At 50.1% G+C, this 15,475-nt stretch overlaps 7 protein-coding genes across 11 annotated transcripts; 2 read left to right on the forward strand and 5 right to left on the reverse strand.

Moving 5' to 3' along the window:
• Window positions 1-247: 247 nt before the first annotated feature.
• LOC120457219 (FAD-linked sulfhydryl oxidase ALR) lies at window positions 248-1,983 on the reverse strand. The gene is made up of 4 exons (XM_039644589.1): window positions 1,842-1,983; window positions 1,099-1,500; window positions 776-1,017; window positions 248-720 (listed from the first exon to the last, which is right to left on the reverse strand). The coding sequence occupies exons 2-4, from the start codon at window positions 1,489-1,491 to the stop codon at window positions 558-560; spliced, it is 798 nt and encodes a 265-aa protein (XP_039500523.1). The 5' UTR covers window positions 1,492-1,500; window positions 1,842-1,983; the 3' UTR covers window positions 248-557.
• Window positions 1,930-4,217, reverse strand: LOC120457216 (beta-parvin). The gene is made up of 4 exons (XM_039644585.2): window positions 3,977-4,217; window positions 3,542-3,631; window positions 3,210-3,481; window positions 1,930-3,130 (listed from the first exon to the last, which is right to left on the reverse strand). Exons 1-4 carry the CDS (start codon window positions 4,095-4,097, stop codon window positions 2,510-2,512), a joined length of 1,104 nt encoding a protein of 367 aa, XP_039500519.1. The 5' UTR covers window positions 4,098-4,217; the 3' UTR covers window positions 1,930-2,509.
• A 407-nt stretch (window positions 4,218-4,624) lies between these two features.
• On the reverse strand, window positions 4,625-5,270 carry LOC120457221 (transmembrane protein 203). The gene has a single exon (XM_039644591.2). The coding sequence runs from the start codon at window positions 5,268-5,270 to the stop codon at window positions 4,824-4,826; it is 447 nt and encodes a 148-aa protein (XP_039500525.1). The 3' UTR covers window positions 4,625-4,823.
• A 1-nt stretch (window position 5,271) lies between these two features.
• On the reverse strand, window positions 5,272-5,944 carry LOC120457220 (ribonuclease P protein subunit p20). Its single transcript, XM_039644590.2, has 2 exons — window positions 5,688-5,944; window positions 5,272-5,622 (listed from the first exon to the last, which is right to left on the reverse strand). The coding sequence occupies exons 1-2, from the start codon at window positions 5,838-5,840 to the stop codon at window positions 5,272-5,274; spliced, it is 504 nt and encodes a 167-aa protein (XP_039500524.1). The 5' UTR covers window positions 5,841-5,944.
• LOC120457222 (cytochrome c oxidase subunit 6B1) lies at window positions 5,945-9,790 on the forward strand. Of its 2 annotated transcripts, none has more exons than XM_039644594.1 (2): window positions 5,945-6,082; window positions 9,333-9,790. In XM_039644594.1, the coding sequence occupies exon 2, from the start codon at window positions 9,358-9,360 to the stop codon at window positions 9,589-9,591; it is 234 nt and encodes a 77-aa protein (XP_039500528.1). In that variant the 5' UTR covers window positions 5,945-6,082; window positions 9,333-9,357; the 3' UTR covers window positions 9,592-9,790. The 2 variants fall into 2 exon arrangements, with proteins under 2 accessions (XP_039500528.1, XP_039500527.1); XM_039644593.1 differs by having other exon boundaries at window positions 5,951-6,082; window positions 9,330-9,790.
• On the forward strand, window positions 6,129-8,994 carry LOC120457217 (probable ATP-dependent RNA helicase DDX46). 3 transcript variants are annotated; one of them, XM_039644588.1, is made up of 3 exons: window positions 6,129-6,347; window positions 6,630-7,401; window positions 7,464-8,994. In XM_039644588.1, exon 3 carries the CDS (start codon window positions 7,488-7,490, stop codon window positions 8,589-8,591), a length of 1,104 nt encoding a protein of 367 aa, XP_039500522.1. In that variant the 5' UTR covers window positions 6,129-6,347; window positions 6,630-7,401; window positions 7,464-7,487; the 3' UTR covers window positions 8,592-8,994. The 3 variants fall into 3 exon arrangements, with proteins under 3 accessions (XP_039500522.1, XP_039500521.1, XP_039500520.1); XM_039644587.1 differs by having other exon boundaries at window positions 6,630-6,897; window positions 7,451-8,994; XM_039644586.1 differs by having other exon boundaries at window positions 6,630-6,897.
• Window positions 9,791-15,079, reverse strand: LOC120457215 (transmembrane protein 198). 2 transcript variants are annotated; one of them, XM_039644583.2, is made up of 5 exons: window positions 14,382-15,079; window positions 13,181-13,570; window positions 12,955-13,119; window positions 12,552-12,893; window positions 9,791-12,437 (listed from the first exon to the last, which is right to left on the reverse strand). In XM_039644583.2, exons 1-5 carry the CDS (start codon window positions 14,466-14,468, stop codon window positions 12,252-12,254), a joined length of 1,170 nt encoding a protein of 389 aa, XP_039500517.1. In that variant the 5' UTR covers window positions 14,469-15,079; the 3' UTR covers window positions 9,791-12,251. The 2 variants fall into 2 exon arrangements, with proteins under 2 accessions (XP_039500517.1, XP_039500518.1); XM_039644584.2 differs by having other exon boundaries at window positions 13,181-13,546; window positions 14,382-15,071.
• Between the last annotated feature and the right edge of the window lie 396 nt (window positions 15,080-15,475).

Consider the following 15,475-nt stretch of genomic DNA (forward strand, 5'->3'; position numbering starts at 1 on the left):
TTGCTAAGGCTGAACTAGTCCAAGTAATCATGTTAAATGATCCGCTAAATTTGATTTAACCAACCCGCATATCGAATTCCATGCAAGTAGTAAACGATCTAGATCTTTCTACTACCAGCTTATCGCAGTACAAGCTCCATACACCCATGATTGGACAGAAAAGGGCCACCATTCTAATCTAATAACAGCCAGACGGTATTTCAGAGATTGTGATATCTGCAGGGCCAGTGAGTACGCACAAAAGGGGTCCTCAACATAATGTGTGTATTCTCGGAGAGTTCATAGCCAGCAAATCATTTAACAATGGACCTTCGGTGTGTCGCTCTATTACAACATAACTCAATTTAATGTCACGATGACGCAGGTTCCGACTGGTGAGCTCTGGCCAGAAACAGGGCACACGTTTGGGTGGCGGCGGATCACCGTCGAGCAGGAGTTCCGTGTTCCGTGGTTGTGGTTGTGGCCCAGCCGAGCAAAATGTGGGACAAAGTCTGGTCAACATGGCAACCGGCAACGGGCGGGAGACGGGGCTTATCGGCGAGAGTTGGCTGCGGCGCCTAGTCGCAGGAGCCGTCCAGCCAGCCGTCGCGCCACCTCTCGTTCACTTTGGTGCAGTCGAAGAGCGGCTTGCCCAGTTTGTCGTTGACCCGGTTGTGGAACTTGCACAGCCACAGTGCCAGCTCTTTCTGGGAGTTCACATTGATGGGGTTTACGTCCAAGCTGCAATAAAAAGTTAAAGAGTCGGCGTGCTTAGTTGGCTTGAAGATCCACTTACTCGGTGCGAAAGTCCTTGGCGCAAAACTCGCAGGGATAAAGGCGCGACAGAACCTCAAAGAAAGTCTTCATGTCGCGCTTCTCGGTGTCCGTGGGGTTGTCCGAGTAGAAGGCGGCCATGGTGTGGAGCAGTCCCCAGGTGGAGATTCCCAGCCGCACCTTGTCCAGCGGGCAGTCGTCGCGGGGCAGCGGATCTTCGGCGGCGTTAACGGTCAGTTTCTCGGCGGCGGCCATGTGCTTCACCTGGAGGGATAAGCAGAGAGGGGAGAGGCGAGTGTTAATGTGCTGGTTGCGGAGGCAAGGTGGCCAACGGAGTCACATCACCTTGGCGCTCTGCACGTTGGAGATGAGGCGTTGCTGCTTGGACCAGGACTTGAAATCGTTGCAAGTGCGGCAGTTGGAGTCCTGCTTGCCGGCGCTAGCGCCAGCCTTGCGGTTCGCCGCGAATGGGAACTCCTGGTGCTCCTTATCCGTCTCGGGATTCGCCTCGGCGGACATGATGAAGTCCGGGTCACGGATCAGACGGAGCACTGTGCGCTGCAGACGGCGGATTACCAGGCGAGTGGCCTCCCTGCTGAGTTCGATGTGCGTGGGGCTGATGTAGTCGTAGCCGTAGTTGTGGCACTGGCGGCGCAGCAGGAGCGTTGGTGTGGTGGGCAGTTCTAGAATCTTGAAACTTCGCTCGGCTATTGTGAAAATCATAAAAAGCATGCGCATGGTTGCCACCTTGTTTCGAAACGAAACATTACTTTAGGACACTTCTGGTTGTTATTTAAGCGGTTGCACTCAGCAGAAGCTACTAAATTGTGGCCTTAAGAATCCTGGCCAGGACCTGGCCAAGGACAAAAGTCCGGGCAGCTCAGTAACTTTTTCAAATTATACTGGCCAGCAATCGGAAATCGAAACAGAATTGTTCCCATAAGGGGAGCAGTCTGGCAGCCTGCTCGCAGTTGTGATCGATAACAGACCGTTGCGAGTTGCGCGCGCAACCGCAACAATTCAAAAAGCAAAGCGGTTAGCAAATTACTGGGGTTCTCTTTTAATTCGAGACGCTCGAAACAACTTACATGTGAATGGGATGGAAGCTGGCGTATGTGAGTGCTGCAGCCCCAGAAAAATTTTGCGCCTTGGAACTGATTAAAATAGAATAACACATATGCTATTGGCAATATTTATTGATTTTTCTAATCCAAATTTTTAACGTACACAATACAATTTTTTTGAAGACTTTTCCGTAAACTTCTACATTTACAGCTTTGATATCTGATCTGTGACATAATTTGCAAAAGTTCTGTGTGATCTGAAGGCACAATCTCGGTTATTGTGTTTTAAATGTGTATTAATACAATAAATTCACTTAGTAACAACTACAACGTCTGGCACGTGAGTAAGACAAGTTAACAACTGGCCGCCGGGTTTGGGTTTGGGTTAGCTCTGCTCCGTCCTGCTCCGAGCAATCTGAACCTGGAGCAGTTCGCAGTGGTTAGACGTACGACACTCATAAATATATATATATATATATAAACATTCCGTTGGCTGATTGTACGCTGTGCAGCATTTAGTTATGGTTTTGAGATTTAGGATCGTTAGCTTTAACCGCTGCATCGCTTACAACCAGTTGCGAGAACGCACATAAATTAAGCGTGTAAACACTATCAAAAAGTTAATATAAAATGTAAAATTGGCGCCGATTGTTGCTCTTGCGACCTGCTGGCTCGCTTCATCCGGCTCCCACTCAGGCATAGTCTCTGAACATGGTGAACAGGCTGTAGAGGACGCGCAGGGTGGACTTCAGGTCCATGTTCACGATGTCCTCCGGTCGCGCCTTTGGCTTAGGCAAGCCCACGTCCTGCATCAGGTCGAAGGCGAAGGCCACGTTGCTGACCATCTGATCCACATCCTGCGGCGTCAAATGGAACTCATGCAGCGGCACAAAGAATCCGCCGAGCAGGCCCATCAGCAGGCACAGGTAGACGCCGTCGCGGAAGTCCGTGTTCAGATCGCTGATCTCAAAGTTCAGCTTGGCCAGGTGCTTGTTCACGAACGTGATTAAGGACTTCTTCACCACGGCCAGCTTGTCCGGTGCACAGTCGATCAGCGTGTCGAAGGCGTCCTTTTCGCAGCGCATGCCCAGGTCGTCGTACTCGGACGTGATCTGCTCCTGGAACTTCTGCGCATTCAGCACGCCCGCATTCTTCTCCGCAATCACGACGGTCACGAACACGTTCTCCGGCAGGCGAACGGGCGCCCGGAAGTGGCGCACCAGAGCCACTAGCAGATGCAGTATGGCCACGATGTTCTTCGAGTGCACGCTAGCCACCGACCACTTGGGAATCTTTTGGTGAAAGCCAAGCGTCTGTGGGGGTAATTGTAAAATTTATTATTATATTATTATTATTACGTACATATATATGAATCTAATATTTTCTACTTACATGGTTGACGGCCTTCAGGACGATGTTTAGCTTCTCGTGCTGTCCCTGCTCCGACTGGGTGACCTCCGGAACGTCCAGCTTCTTGCCGGTGAGCTTCTCCCACAGTTTGTGCAGCACCTGACCGTCGTACATGTCCTCTTCCAGGTGCTGGACAATGATGCGCTGCTCGGCCAGCTCGTCGTTGATCCAATCGACGAGGATGCGCTGCAGCTTTATCACCTCGGGATCGTTGATGGACTGCGGATCGATGACGGCGCGCTGTTCGTGCTCGCCTGGTGGATTAAATGGGATGAGTTGTGGGAAATGCGATGGGCATAAGCAAATGAACTTACGCAGGGCATAGTCCTCCGGCGGGATGTCATACTGGCTGGGCGATCCGGGTGAGTCGATGGCGTACTTTCCCTCCTCCTGTACCTTCTTCACTGCAAATGGAGAAAGCGGGGGCGCATTTATGGTATTTTAAGAAACCATCAACAAGGTAAACAAAAACGGTGACGACACAAGGCCATCACACAAGCACACACACGCACACTCTCGCTTGTCAGCTCCGTTTGCGTGTGTTGGTCAACAGTGACGCAATGTTCTGATTAATCACCGCATCCGCACATCTGTTCCCAGAAGAGCTTCCTGTGCACAGGGGGAGGATCGACTGGGCCATATTAGGTCACTTTTCAGAGGTTCAGGACTCCAAGAATGGAATACTCTGGTATGCCCATCAATTCCTGGCAAAGAAGACCCAATTGGAGAGCTCCAAGTGGTCCACTCACCTTCGCGGGTGCCGCGTTTGCGACCCAAAGTGCTGAACTTGTCCCAAAAACTGTCCTCCTTCTCGCCTTTTTTAATGGCGGTGGGCGTGTGCGGGGATTTGGGGCGGTTCAGTGTGGACATGGTGCTGCTGGATTCCGAGAATTCCGAACTAAATGAACAGTTTGTGTTATTGTTTCTTTTCGGGCGGAGCTGAGCAATCAGTTTCCCTTGGGGCTGCCACCTGATCGCAGGCCCACCGCCGGCGTTGCTCAACACTGGAATTCGGACTGAAGAGAAACTGGCCTCCAATTAATCGGATAAAAATAAAAGATTTAATTGGGAATTAATAAGTAATTAAATTAATTGGCAATCAGACGAAATAAAATATTTTATAATTTTAATGCCATTATAAGCAATGTACATGATAATTGATTTTACAAATATAAGATCCACATTGAAGAAAAATGATAAGCTTAAAATGTTATTTATAATTTACAAAAAAGTTCTTTTTGACAATAACAGCTTGAAATAAATTCAAAACAGCTTAATAAATTGTTTTTTGAATTTTTTCATCAAAGTAAATTGTTTGAAATTTTCATGAAATGATAGTTTAGATTATTAGCCATTGATTCAAAGGCACAAAAACATGTCTTTCATACCAAATCGGATCAGACACAATATTTATATATTGGATATGCTATATCAGAAACATAAAGTTCGTACGGCTTAAATATTATTGTACCACATTGCGTATACAGATAAATACTAATCCATGCAACTCCCAATGATTAAACGGCTTCCACCAGCGTATCAGATCAGAATATTTGTATGTATCATATCGAACTAGGGCTATACTACATCTATGGTTTAGATGGAGTTGGGCAACTGGCAGGCACGCACCGCCACGAGCTGCAGTAGGACGAAGATCGGCGAGAAGACCTCCGAGTACTCGAGGCCCGTCTTGCTGGAGAGCTTCAGACAGAGCAGGTACTTGAAGATGGCGATGAGCACCAGGAAATACGTGCTCCACATGAAGCGGTGCAGGGCTTTGCGCTTGTTGTTGGAGTCCAGGTACATGCGGATGCCTACGATGACGCAGAAGTACGCGTTGCATATGTCGATGAAGAACAGGGGGCTGAAGACGGTGAACCAGTCGCCCATGGGCTCCGGAAGGATGCCGCCGGGTCCGGCCCTGGCCTGCAGATGGAGCTTGACGGCCAGCGTGATGGTGAACACCAGCAGGCCGCACAGGTTGACCAGGATCTCGAACTCGGTGAGCCCCAGCCAGCGCACCAGCTCCGAGAGCTTGAACATGCTACTGCCTGGCCTTCGCCTTGCCTCGGAACTGGCCCAGGGATTGGGCTTGCGTCTGGGACTGCGACGGTTGCGGCACAACGATGTCGAAGAGACTGCGATTGAAGATCTTGATATGCAGGGCCGAGTTGTTGCGCTGGCGGAAGGTTACGTCCTCGGCATCGCACAGCGGGTGCAGTTCGTCCACCAGCTGAATGGTGGAGGTGTTGATCGCGTAACTGAGGGCGCCCTCAGAATTCTGAACGAGGCGCAAGGCGAGATTAAGGCCGCGGGTGACGGAGAATCCCATGCAATGCAGAAAGATCTCGCGGGCGCCGGAGTTGAGCAGCTCTTCGCAACGGCGCTGCTGGGCCTGTGAAGGAGACGGACTCGATTGCTTAGAACTTGGGCGAGCCATTCAGAGTGAGTTCTACTTGCCTTAAAGTCTGTCTTGCTGGTGATGTAGATGTTGTGGCGGTCGCTGACTGCGGGACGCGGCGGCTGCTTGCGCACCACTCGGTGGTTCTGTTGTCTGTGGTGTCTGGTGGATCTTGGCTTGGTCCCGTGCTCGGGAGGATTGCTTCCCATCATCAACGGCGGAGGAGGCGACTTGTGTTTTCCATTTGCCTGCGCGTGTCACAGTTTCGGACTCGCGACTCCACTCCGAATCGAACGCTGGCCAACACTGGCCTGAGCGATCTGGCAGCCCGGCTCTAGCTGTCACTATGACAGCCTCTCGATAGTTTCGTGCCAGCCCATCGCTATTCCTATCGCCAGGCTCGTGAGATTCTCGGCAGTTGAAAATTTTTCGTCGTACTCTCGTAACAACAAAGGTATGTTTTTCGTTTGGCACCTTATCAAGTACACCAGACCGTAAGCCAAGGCACCCGTCGATGCCATCCAAAGCAATAATTAACTTGGCCGCGAGGCGCCACTGCGCCACTTCGCCACTCCAACTCGCAACACTCGCACACACACATACACTAGCGCACTAACACACTTCCGCTGGCGAATTCCTCGGGCAGCAGGAAAAGAAGAAAGAAAAAAGTTCAAGTTACATAACTCGCTGGTGCACTCGGGGTAGTCATTTCTGGCGGGGTGAGTTGTGAGGGGGGCGGGCAAGGTCTGCATCCTCATCCGTAAGTTGGTCCCCAAATGGATCCGTATCTGAATGGGGGTATGGATCCCCAGGGTTACATAAGTCACCGCTCGTTACAGAGGGGGTGCAACGAAAAGCGAACAGAAACAGTCCCTTAATTGTAGCCACTATTTGGTAGCCAGAAAGACAACTCAAATCAAATCAAATCAAACCCCTTGCACAGCGCGTCCTGGTTCGAGTAACGTTTTGTATTCATGCGTTCAAGTCATTTTTCCATGCAGGCGAATCCGAAAATCCGATACGTTTCAGAGTCGCAATCAGTCAAGAGTTAAGCACAAATCGCCACAAAAAACAGGCAAACTAGCTGAATCGCACTGATTCGCACGTAGCCCGACAAACGGAAGGACTCCTCCGCATTCGCATCCAAATCCAAAACAACAACAGCAACGGCAAGCAGCAAGAACAACATCCACGGATGATAACGTAACATAGCCGCAACGTTGGAGCATCATCACCTTCCACTTCCACCGCAGCGGACATCGCAAACAAGTAAATTACCATTTCTCATTTTATCAAACAGAAATCTGCCAGCCAAGTACCAATCCAATCAAATCAAAATCAAATCAAATCGAGTCCAAATCAAATCAAATGCATCCAAATCCAAGTACAATTACAGGCAAAAGTACAAATACCAGTCAAATACCAAGTCAATGTCTAAGTATCCAAATTGCATAAGAGTCGCGTCTGCGCAATGAACAGAGCCTGTTCCGCGAGCATTACTTGTCGCCCGTCCACTTGGTTGGAGTTCCGGCTCCCGAATCCGTACCCAATGTCACCCAAGTCACCCTCTTTCTGAGCCAGCGCCAGCCAAGTCAAGACAGCTCAAGAAAATAATGCTAGATTCTCGATTATCGATTCTTGATTCTTGATTCTCCATTCACGATTCTGACAAGCGCCAAACCGAAAAGAACGGAACAGAATCGAACCGAACCGCAGATCCAAAAAAAGAACAAAAAGCTAACTGATTACAAAGTATACAGATATTGTGTATAGGTATTTCGTAAACGCGCCTCTGTCAACTGCTCGATTTAACGCGGCACAGTTTCGATTTGCAGATCATCACTACATCCCCACCAGACATGTCGGCGGCCCGCCTGCCCTACTATCAGCAGGATCAGGAGGACGGCCATCAGCGGCGCGCCGGACGCGGCCAACATCGCGGCTACTACGAGCGTGGCTCCGGTTCCGGATCCTCCAGACGAGAGCGCAGTCGCTACAGTCGCAGTCGTTCGCGTTCCCGCAGTCGCAGCCGCTCCGCCGAACGCTCTGGGCAGCGTCGCCGTCGCCCGGATCGGCAGTCATCCCGTTACCATAGAGATCGCGACTCCAGGGATCGCTCCAGAGATCGTTCCAGGGATCGCTCCAAAGATCGCTCTAGAGATCGCTCTAGGGACCGCGAACGTGATCGCGAGAGGGACCACTCAAGGCGCTCCAACCACTACCGCCGCTCGGAATCTCCGTCCTCTTCTGGCCCTGGATCCAGCAACAGTCAACGAAGAGGCCACCATGCATCGTCATCTAGTAAATCGGAGCTAAGCGCCGTACAGAAAGCAGCCTCGGCAGCTGCCGCCGCCACAGATCAAGTCCAGTTGGCTGGCAAGAGCAGTGCCGCCTCCGCGGTGGGCGCCTACTACAACCTGGACACCGACGAGCCCTTTGACAAGGAGCGCATCCACCGCGAGATGGAGCAGAAGCTGCGCGAAGCACTGGCCAGGGAGGGCAAAGTGTACCCGCCGCCAAAGCCGGAGCCACCTTCGCATCCTGTCTTTGCCAACGACGGCTCGTTCATGGAGCTGTTTAAGAAGATGCAGGAGGGCCAGAAGCAGCACGCGAGCAGCCAGTTGGTCCAGCCAGCGGTGGAAGAGCTCCTGCAGCAGCAAATGGTTTCGCCGGAAGTCTCCGCAGTGCCTTCGCTGCCAGCCATTGCAGTGGGAGCTGCCAGCAGTGCTGCGGCACCGTACATTGCCGCCGCGGCGGCCGGCAAGCTGGCACCGCCTCCACCCATCGTGGGACGACGTCGCGGCGGGAAGGTCCTAAAGACTGGCGTTGTGGCCAAGGTGAAGACGCCCAATGAGAGCGACGTGGACCCCAAAGACTTCTGGTCGTTGTACCTCGCCGAGGTCAACAAGTACAAGAGCAACGCCTGCGATACAGACAACGGCAAGCGGCCGCTGGTCAAGTAGTCGCCTAAACAGTACCGCTTTTCATAGAAACATGAACTTGAACGCAGATAGAGCAGGCAACGTGAACTCCCCAGCCGCAGATTCGATTTCGATTCGACCAATACCCTGTTCCGCACTCCCGAGACACAAATTGAGATCCCCCCAGCCTTTTTGAAAGATCTGTACACGAAAACAAGCGAGCACAGATGCGTAGCTTATAGTTATAGTGGAGGGCTTTCGAGCTGCAAGCGCGAGCAGTGTAATTTGTATTTTTTTCACACGAATCGAGGGACTAGCCACAGCCTCGACATACACATAATACGATAATCATAGTCTAGATAGTAAGCGATAAGTTTAGCAGAACCATACGAGTGTATCTCTCTATATAATATGATATATAACGCTCATTAAGCAACCGCAAACTGAAGAACTAACCTTTGTGATTTATATATCTATCTCTTCCTCCCCGTTTATGCACTGAAATTGTATTTACGTTTAATTTCGGTTCCCATTCGGTTGTGTACCTCCCATCCCCCATCCCGTCACCCCATTGCGTTCATCTCTTTCATTTTCATTTGGACAACGTGACTCTGTCCCGGTTGCCGCCTTGGTTTACGATTTGGTTGCCCTTCGATCGATGATTTATGCCCTTCCTTCGGTTTCCTTTCCTGTCGTTTCGTTCCGTTTCGTTTCGTTTTGTTTTTATTTTCCTTTCCCAACTAAAGTCTATATGCAATTTTTCATGTCCAAAAACAAAAGCAGCGACAAATCGTCAGACAGCAGCAACATGTCCGCCTACAAGCTGGAGACCGCCCCCTTCGACCCACGGTTCCCTAACCAGAACGTGACCCGCTACTGCTACCAGTCGTACATCGACTTCCACCGCTGCCAGAAGAAGCGTGGCGAGGACTTCGCGCCCTGCAACTACTTCCAGAAGGTCTACAAGTCGATGTGCCCCAACGCCTGGGTGGAGAAGTGGGACGACCAGCGCGAGAGCGGCACATTCCCCGGCCGCATCTAAGATGCACCAGCAAACTAGTACCCAAACACACAGGACACGATCGATGGGCGGACGGAGGACGTAGTGGAGCGTGGCAACCAGAATCCGGCAATTGCAACAGAGCGTAGTTCGTGTTTGTGCTCAATTCATCAGCGATGAATGCAGACCATCATCGGCAAATACAACAAATACACAAATGTTCAATTATTTGAATTCTGAACCGATTGTTTGTTTCTTCTTGATCCTGCCGTTGCTGGCCGAAATGGCATGCGATGCACGCCACAGATCCACGCCACTGTATTCCGATGTGTTATTATTAATAAACTATTAGACACGAAGACGCCAGTGTTTCGTCATTTGGTCCCACAACAAACTCTAAAATGTACATCATTAGGTCTAGATTATCACCTCAATTGTGATGAGAGGTTGTGTAACTAGAAGAAAAACGCATGTGTGGCCTGCATCGTTTATTTAATATTACTTTTCTCTTTGCTCGATACAAGATGTTTTCGATTTCTTTTTGGCAGCCCGTCTCAAAACTTGATTACATTCGTAAAACTTGCGGATTCATTCTGATTATGATTTAAATCGCTTTTGGCCTTTTTGTTATATTAGTTTTTAATTGGATTTCATTAGTGTATACATATGTGCAACTCTTTTATGATTTTCGCTACTTTAGTTTGCAGTTATTATCCTTTGTTCATTAAACTGGATTGAGTGTGTCGAACCCCTTGCTTACAAAACGTCTACAATTTGCCAAAATTAAATGCACAATACATCAGATGGTATTATCCTTCGATTAGACATTGCTGTTGAACATTCAAATCACGGGAGGATAGAGTGAGCAACTAATAGGAAACACAACATGCAGTATAACCACTTGAGTTAGAGAACAAAATTCAAATATTAGTATCGTCTTTAGTGTTTTTTTTTTGATAATAATAAATCAACAATTGCGGACGGCAGCAATTCCTAGAAACTAATTGCTAATCAACATAACAGGAAACTTGAGTTGTATGTGTAGGTGCTTGCGATTTGGTAACCAACCGATTTGATATGGAAGTTCCTGCCTGGCAATGTCCAATCCTTCGAGGCTTGGAGAACTCTCCCTGTTCTTCCCCTAAACGTACTTTATCTAATTATCTTGTAGTTGTCCAGTTAATGGGCTTAACCCGTATTGCGGAATGAAAACTATGTACGTACTATGAAATGAATTACAAACTGATTGGAAATCATTTGAAAAAACAGTTGGAAGACCGCAAGACGTCCTAAAGCAGGATTCTCGAATTTACGCGATTTCTCGCTAACACCCCGATGATTAAGCCCCATAACCAGACAGTTTAAAATGCTGTATATCACTTAAAATGGTACATATGTCTCGGCTAGCATTTTATAGCGTGAATTTCTCAAGTTTGTACCGCTGTTTGCATGGATCTAATGTCTTATAGTTAGTATATATATAATATATATAGATATATATTTTTCGAACGCTAATCTTAGGGATAATGCTAAGACGGCTGATCGAGCGGATCGCTTGATTCTGACCTGGTCGCGCCCATCCAAGTGCGCCCCTTGCAGCGATTGTGAGTTACTGGTATCGACAATTAAGTGAGTGGCTTAGCTTTGGCTCATCTGGCTAACTGGCTAAGTGGCTTACGCTAGGTCTAGTCTACATCTAGATGGCTATGGCTCCAACTGTACAGTTTCATAACTCGAATGGACAGTCGTACCAAACCGAGCACAGGTCCTGGCACATTTCCCATTCTGCCCCCACCCCATCCCGTTCTTATTGTACTTAATAGGTATTGTATTGTATTGTATTGTATTTTTGCCTGCCTTGAGCCTCTGGGAAACTGCCTGGTAACTGGTAAACTGCCGTGTGCGATCGAGTGTACGGAGTTTACAACGTAATGCTTAGGTATACATATGTTGCTAGATAGTTGAAATGGAACAAAACGCCAACGCCCTGCAGCTGGCTGCATCCCATTATAATCGTATAGTTATAACACAGATATGAACCGATTAGTAATTGCAATTGCCTGGCTATATACGAAGTGGGTGAAGCTACTAGTACTTGGTTGGTTGGGTATAGTGTAGTTGCAGGAATCCGCGGTGCCCATGATCCACCATAATCATTGATCAATGATCATCATTCATCACGTATCTCCATCGCTATCCCCATACGGACGCGTAGTAGCTATTTCTATCTGTAGTAACATTCGATTAAGTGAAGAGAACAAAAGCTTCCTGCCATTCTTCCGTACTGTCTATCATCTTCTTATACTCTAGCTGTGCACGATGCAATTAATCTTAGTCTAGGCCATCTCGTCCTCTCTGGTGAGGCCAAGGCTCTTAGGCTCTTAGGCTCCAGGGCTCCCATGCAAAACCAGCTCCTGATCCGTATATCCTCTGATATTTAAAGCTTCCAATGCTCCTCCACGCTGTGCATCAATTTCCGTTTCCGTGTGTGGTGTGTCCGGCACTTGGTGCCTCATCTACAAAGTCTACATGCAACCGTACTTGTGTGAGTCCTCCGCCGCGCGACTCCCTAGAGTCCTCGCCCCCGCTCCCGTCCAACTATCCAGTTATGTCCCCCGACCATGGCCACATCCGCGCCCATCCAAGTACCGCAGCCCGTAGCCCCCCTACGGGTATAGTTACATGTAGCTATTGCTTGTTTGTTATCCAATGTCACGGACGATCTCGATCTTGTCGCACAGCTCCGAGTCCGGATCGTGGATGGTGGTGAAGTGCGTGCGGTCGCTCCGGAAAGTGTTCCGCTCGTTCGAGCTGCTCTTGATCGACCTCTCGGACGGCGTCTCCGTGCCGCTCAGCTGGATGCGCTTCTGCAGTGCGGACACGAAGTTCTGAAACGAGAGATTGCCACAGGATCAATGGCTACTCACATTTACACATCAGGTTGGATACTTTTGGACACTTTTCGTACTTAGAAATGAGAAAGTCTGCAGCGATCCACTCACCTGCGAAATGATGTCACCACGGGCCGTGCGCACCTGGTACAGATACCTGAACTTGCGCTGCCTGGCCTCCTCGCGCGTCTCCCGGGTGCGGGACTGGGATCGCCGGACGGGGGCGAGGGCGTGGTTGGGTCCCGCCTGCTGCTGGCTGTGCGGCAGGTGGCCGCCGTGGGCGTGGCCGGGCTGGTTGTGGTGCCGCATGTACACCCGCTTGCGGTGATCCACGCGCCAGGCGGTGATGAAGCACTGCACCATGATGCTGAGGACGATGGTCACCGGCCAGGCGGCGATCAGGAGGCCACCGTAGCAAGGTGGCGGCGAGGGATGCGGCCGCATGCCGATTATCTGTAGAGAATATATTAGCTCCATCAAAGATCAACTAGGAGTAGAGTGGAGTGACACTCACCCAATTGATGGTCTCCAGGCCGTGCATGAAGAAGTCGATGGCGCTGAGGATCATGGCCGTGCCCACAATGCTGGACGTGAGAATGGTCACGTACTTCACGCAGCACAAGGTCAGCACGGAGCAGATGACGGCTCCACCCACCACGGCCACATAGATCTCGCGGTACTGCGGAAGGGGTGATTCGATATACACATTTGATGCAAACCCAACATGAAGCGCTACTTACCCCGAACTCGTTGTCCGGAAAGGTGGCCACACAGACGGCCATGGCGGCGCCGGAGAGCAGGGCGCCGGCGAAGGCGCTAATTAGGACAGAGGCCACCGGATATGTGGAGCCGAGCACCGCGCCCAGCAGTCCCGCCACGATGGCCAGCGCCGAGTCCGCCGGCTTGCCCAGAAACGTGATCTGAAAGTCCTGCAGGATGAAGATGCCGTTGGCGCCCACCAGCAGTCCACTGAGGAAGCCCACGGCGCGCAGGCATCGGTAGCCGAGCAGCGCGTACACGATGCCGAACACGGCGAAGATGGCCCACAGGATGGCGGCCAGCGGCTCCGGCGCAGTGGGCGTGCATGTCTGACCCTCCAGGATGCCCTGCGGGAGGAGGTCACTGGTTATCTGGGGGGGCGTGTCAACGTAATGCGACCAAGGACACGACACACTTATCAAGGGGCCGCATGCTGACGCCACTCGCCTAGCACCACTCAGCTCACTTCTGGTCACTGGCCAGAGAAGTGACTCACTTTAACCCACTTGGCTCTAAATTGGCCAATTTACAGCCACTTAGCCACCGCACTAAATGCTGGCAGGCATAGCCACACCATCTCACATAGAAAGATATCTCACATAGGATTTGCAATCCTTAAAGTGCTTGTCTCAAAGCAAAAGGAACTCTCTTTAAAAACCCAACGTAACTTTGTGAAAAGAGTAGTTATAGTATTCCTATATCAAATATCCATAGAGTATAACTACTTTTATTCCTATATATTCCTATATCAAATATCCATATCATCATAGTTAAGAGGGAGTAACAATACGGGAAATGAGGAATATACCTTTAGGATAATATAAGGCACAATGGTGGTAAATGCGAAAGGATGTACACATGGATGTGTATATTTAAAAGGACTACACTTTGTTTACAGCTGGAGGAGGAGGTTTTCCCCCGTCCAGATCCGATTACAAGGTGGAATAAAGCCTGCGGGAGCCTGACAGGGACGCACATGAAGCTACATGCACATGTACATAGATTCTCGTCCTCGCAGTGACAAAGCTGTTGACACACAAACCCCACTTATACACATTATACTCGACACTTTGCATATTGTCTCGACTTAACCTAAAAAGCGTGCAAATATGTCGAGGGTTTTGGGGAAGGGGTCGATGGGCGATGGGGGATGGGGGAAGGGCGGGGGCTGCAGATACGAACCTTGATGAGAAAGGGCCAGTCCAGGTGGGTGGTGCTCATGGAGTCCTCGCTGCCGTAGTCATAGACCATGTCCGCCGCCACCCTCATTCCGGCGGACTAATTTTTGGCGGACCCTTTTCTACGCAACTGCGATCTGGTTGGTGCTCTCGATGTTCTTGCTCTTGGTCCTGGTCTTGGTCTTGTCCTTGTTGCCTTTGTTGCTCTTGTTCGTGTTCTTCTTTCAAGCAGGCTGGCAGATTATCCTTTTTGTGGCGTTGTTTCGGATTACTTGCTCTTCACTGGCACAAGAGGGCTCCGCATTTCCGCAACGTTGGGGGCATGGTTACACCTATGCCTGTACACCTACAACTACAACTACACCTGCCCGACCGACTGCGAAATAGGGCGTAGCACCTGGGATGTTCTTTTGCAGCGAAATTACCCGATCCTGTGGCCAATTTACTGCGGACACATTGCAGTATTTGTACACATTTTCGCACTGCGACGTGGGATCCGGATTCGTTACAATCGGGGCCAAGCCAGAATAGCTTGTGGTACAACAGGAAAACAGTGGAGCAGGCAAACAGTCAATCTGTCCTGCGGCCACGACAGGGATGGCAACACGTCCACGTCCTCGATGGCGATGAGGCGCCTGTCCTCTCTTGCGCTCTCGTGCGCCGCAACGGCACCCAAACAACCCCCGAAGGACTCACACGAAAGCTTCAAAAGCTCAGGAGCCGAAGCTCGACGTCACCTGCCATCCATCCTGCGCATCCCTGACCAGGTATACCACATTCCGTTAATACCCTTCATTTGTGCATTGCTCCCTTGATGAGCCATATAGCCACAAAGTGGATTCTTCAGTTGAGACCAATTGCTGCAATCCTTCCAAAGAAGCTGGGAATAGATTTATCCATTACTTGCAGCATAAGTGTGCCTCTGAACAAGGAAGCAAAGCTTTCACTCTTCCATCATTGGGATAGGGTTTGACTCCTCGGTAGCTGCAACAGCTTTGGGTGTCTGAATAAATTCCCACACTTAGGTTGAACATCTCTATCTTCCCAAAGGTGGCTTCTACAAAATACTCCACTAACGAGAACTCAAGTGGGCGTGGC

The sequence above is a fragment of the Drosophila santomea genome, chromosome X, assembly GCF_016746245.2.
Source record: "Drosophila santomea strain STO CAGO 1482 chromosome X, Prin_Dsan_1.1, whole genome shotgun sequence".
Classification (NCBI taxonomy): domain Eukaryota; kingdom Metazoa; phylum Arthropoda; class Insecta; order Diptera; family Drosophilidae; genus Drosophila; species Drosophila santomea.

Coding starts and splice junctions, on each gene's coding strand:
- LOC120457219 (XM_039644589.1), bottom strand. CDS start 1,491: ATGCGCATGCTTTTTATGATTTTCACAATAGCCGAGCGAAGTTTCAAG. Junction 1,018..1,098: donor CCAACGTGCAGAGCGCCAAG/GTGATGTGACTC, acceptor TTATCCCTCCAG/GTGAAGCACATGGCCGCCGC. Junction 721..775: donor GCCAAGGACTTTCGCACCGA/GTAAGTGGATCT, acceptor TTTTTATTGCAG/CTTGGACGTAAACCCCATCA.
- LOC120457216 (XM_039644585.2), bottom strand. CDS start 4,097: ATGTCCACACTGAACCGCCCCAAATCCCCGCACACGCCCACCGCCATT. Junction 3,632..3,976: donor CAAACGCGGCACCCGCGAAG/GTGAGTGGACCA, acceptor CTCCATTTGCAG/TGAAGAAGGTACAGGAGGAG. Junction 3,482..3,541: donor GCCGGAGGACTATGCCCTGC/GTAAGTTCATTT, acceptor TTAATCCACCAG/GCGAGCACGAACAGCGCGCC.
- LOC120457221 (XM_039644591.2), bottom strand. CDS start 5,270: ATGTTCAAGCTCTCGGAGCTGGTGCGCTGGCTGGGGCTCACCGAGTTC.
- LOC120457220 (XM_039644590.2), bottom strand. CDS start 5,840: ATGATGGGAAGCAATCCTCCCGAGCACGGGACCAAGCCAAGATCCACC. Junction 5,623..5,687: donor CCAGCAAGACAGACTTTAAG/GCAAGTAGAACT, acceptor TCTCCTTCACAG/GCCCAGCAGCGCCGTTGCGA.
- LOC120457217 (XM_039644588.1), top strand. CDS start 7,488: ATGTCGGCGGCCCGCCTGCCCTACTATCAGCAGGATCAGGAGGACGGC.
- LOC120457222 (XM_039644594.1), top strand. CDS start 9,358: ATGTCCGCCTACAAGCTGGAGACCGCCCCCTTCGACCCACGGTTCCCT.
- LOC120457215 (XM_039644583.2), bottom strand. CDS start 14,468: ATGAGGGTGGCGGCGGACATGGTCTATGACTACGGCAGCGAGGACTCC. Junction 13,571..14,381: donor ACTGGCCCTTTCTCATCAAG/GTTCGTATCTGC, acceptor ACGCCCCCCCAG/ATAACCAGTGACCTCCTCCC. Junction 12,438..12,551: donor GTGGTGACATCATTTCGCAG/GTGAGTGGATCG, acceptor CTCTCGTTTCAG/AACTTCGTGTCCGCACTGCA.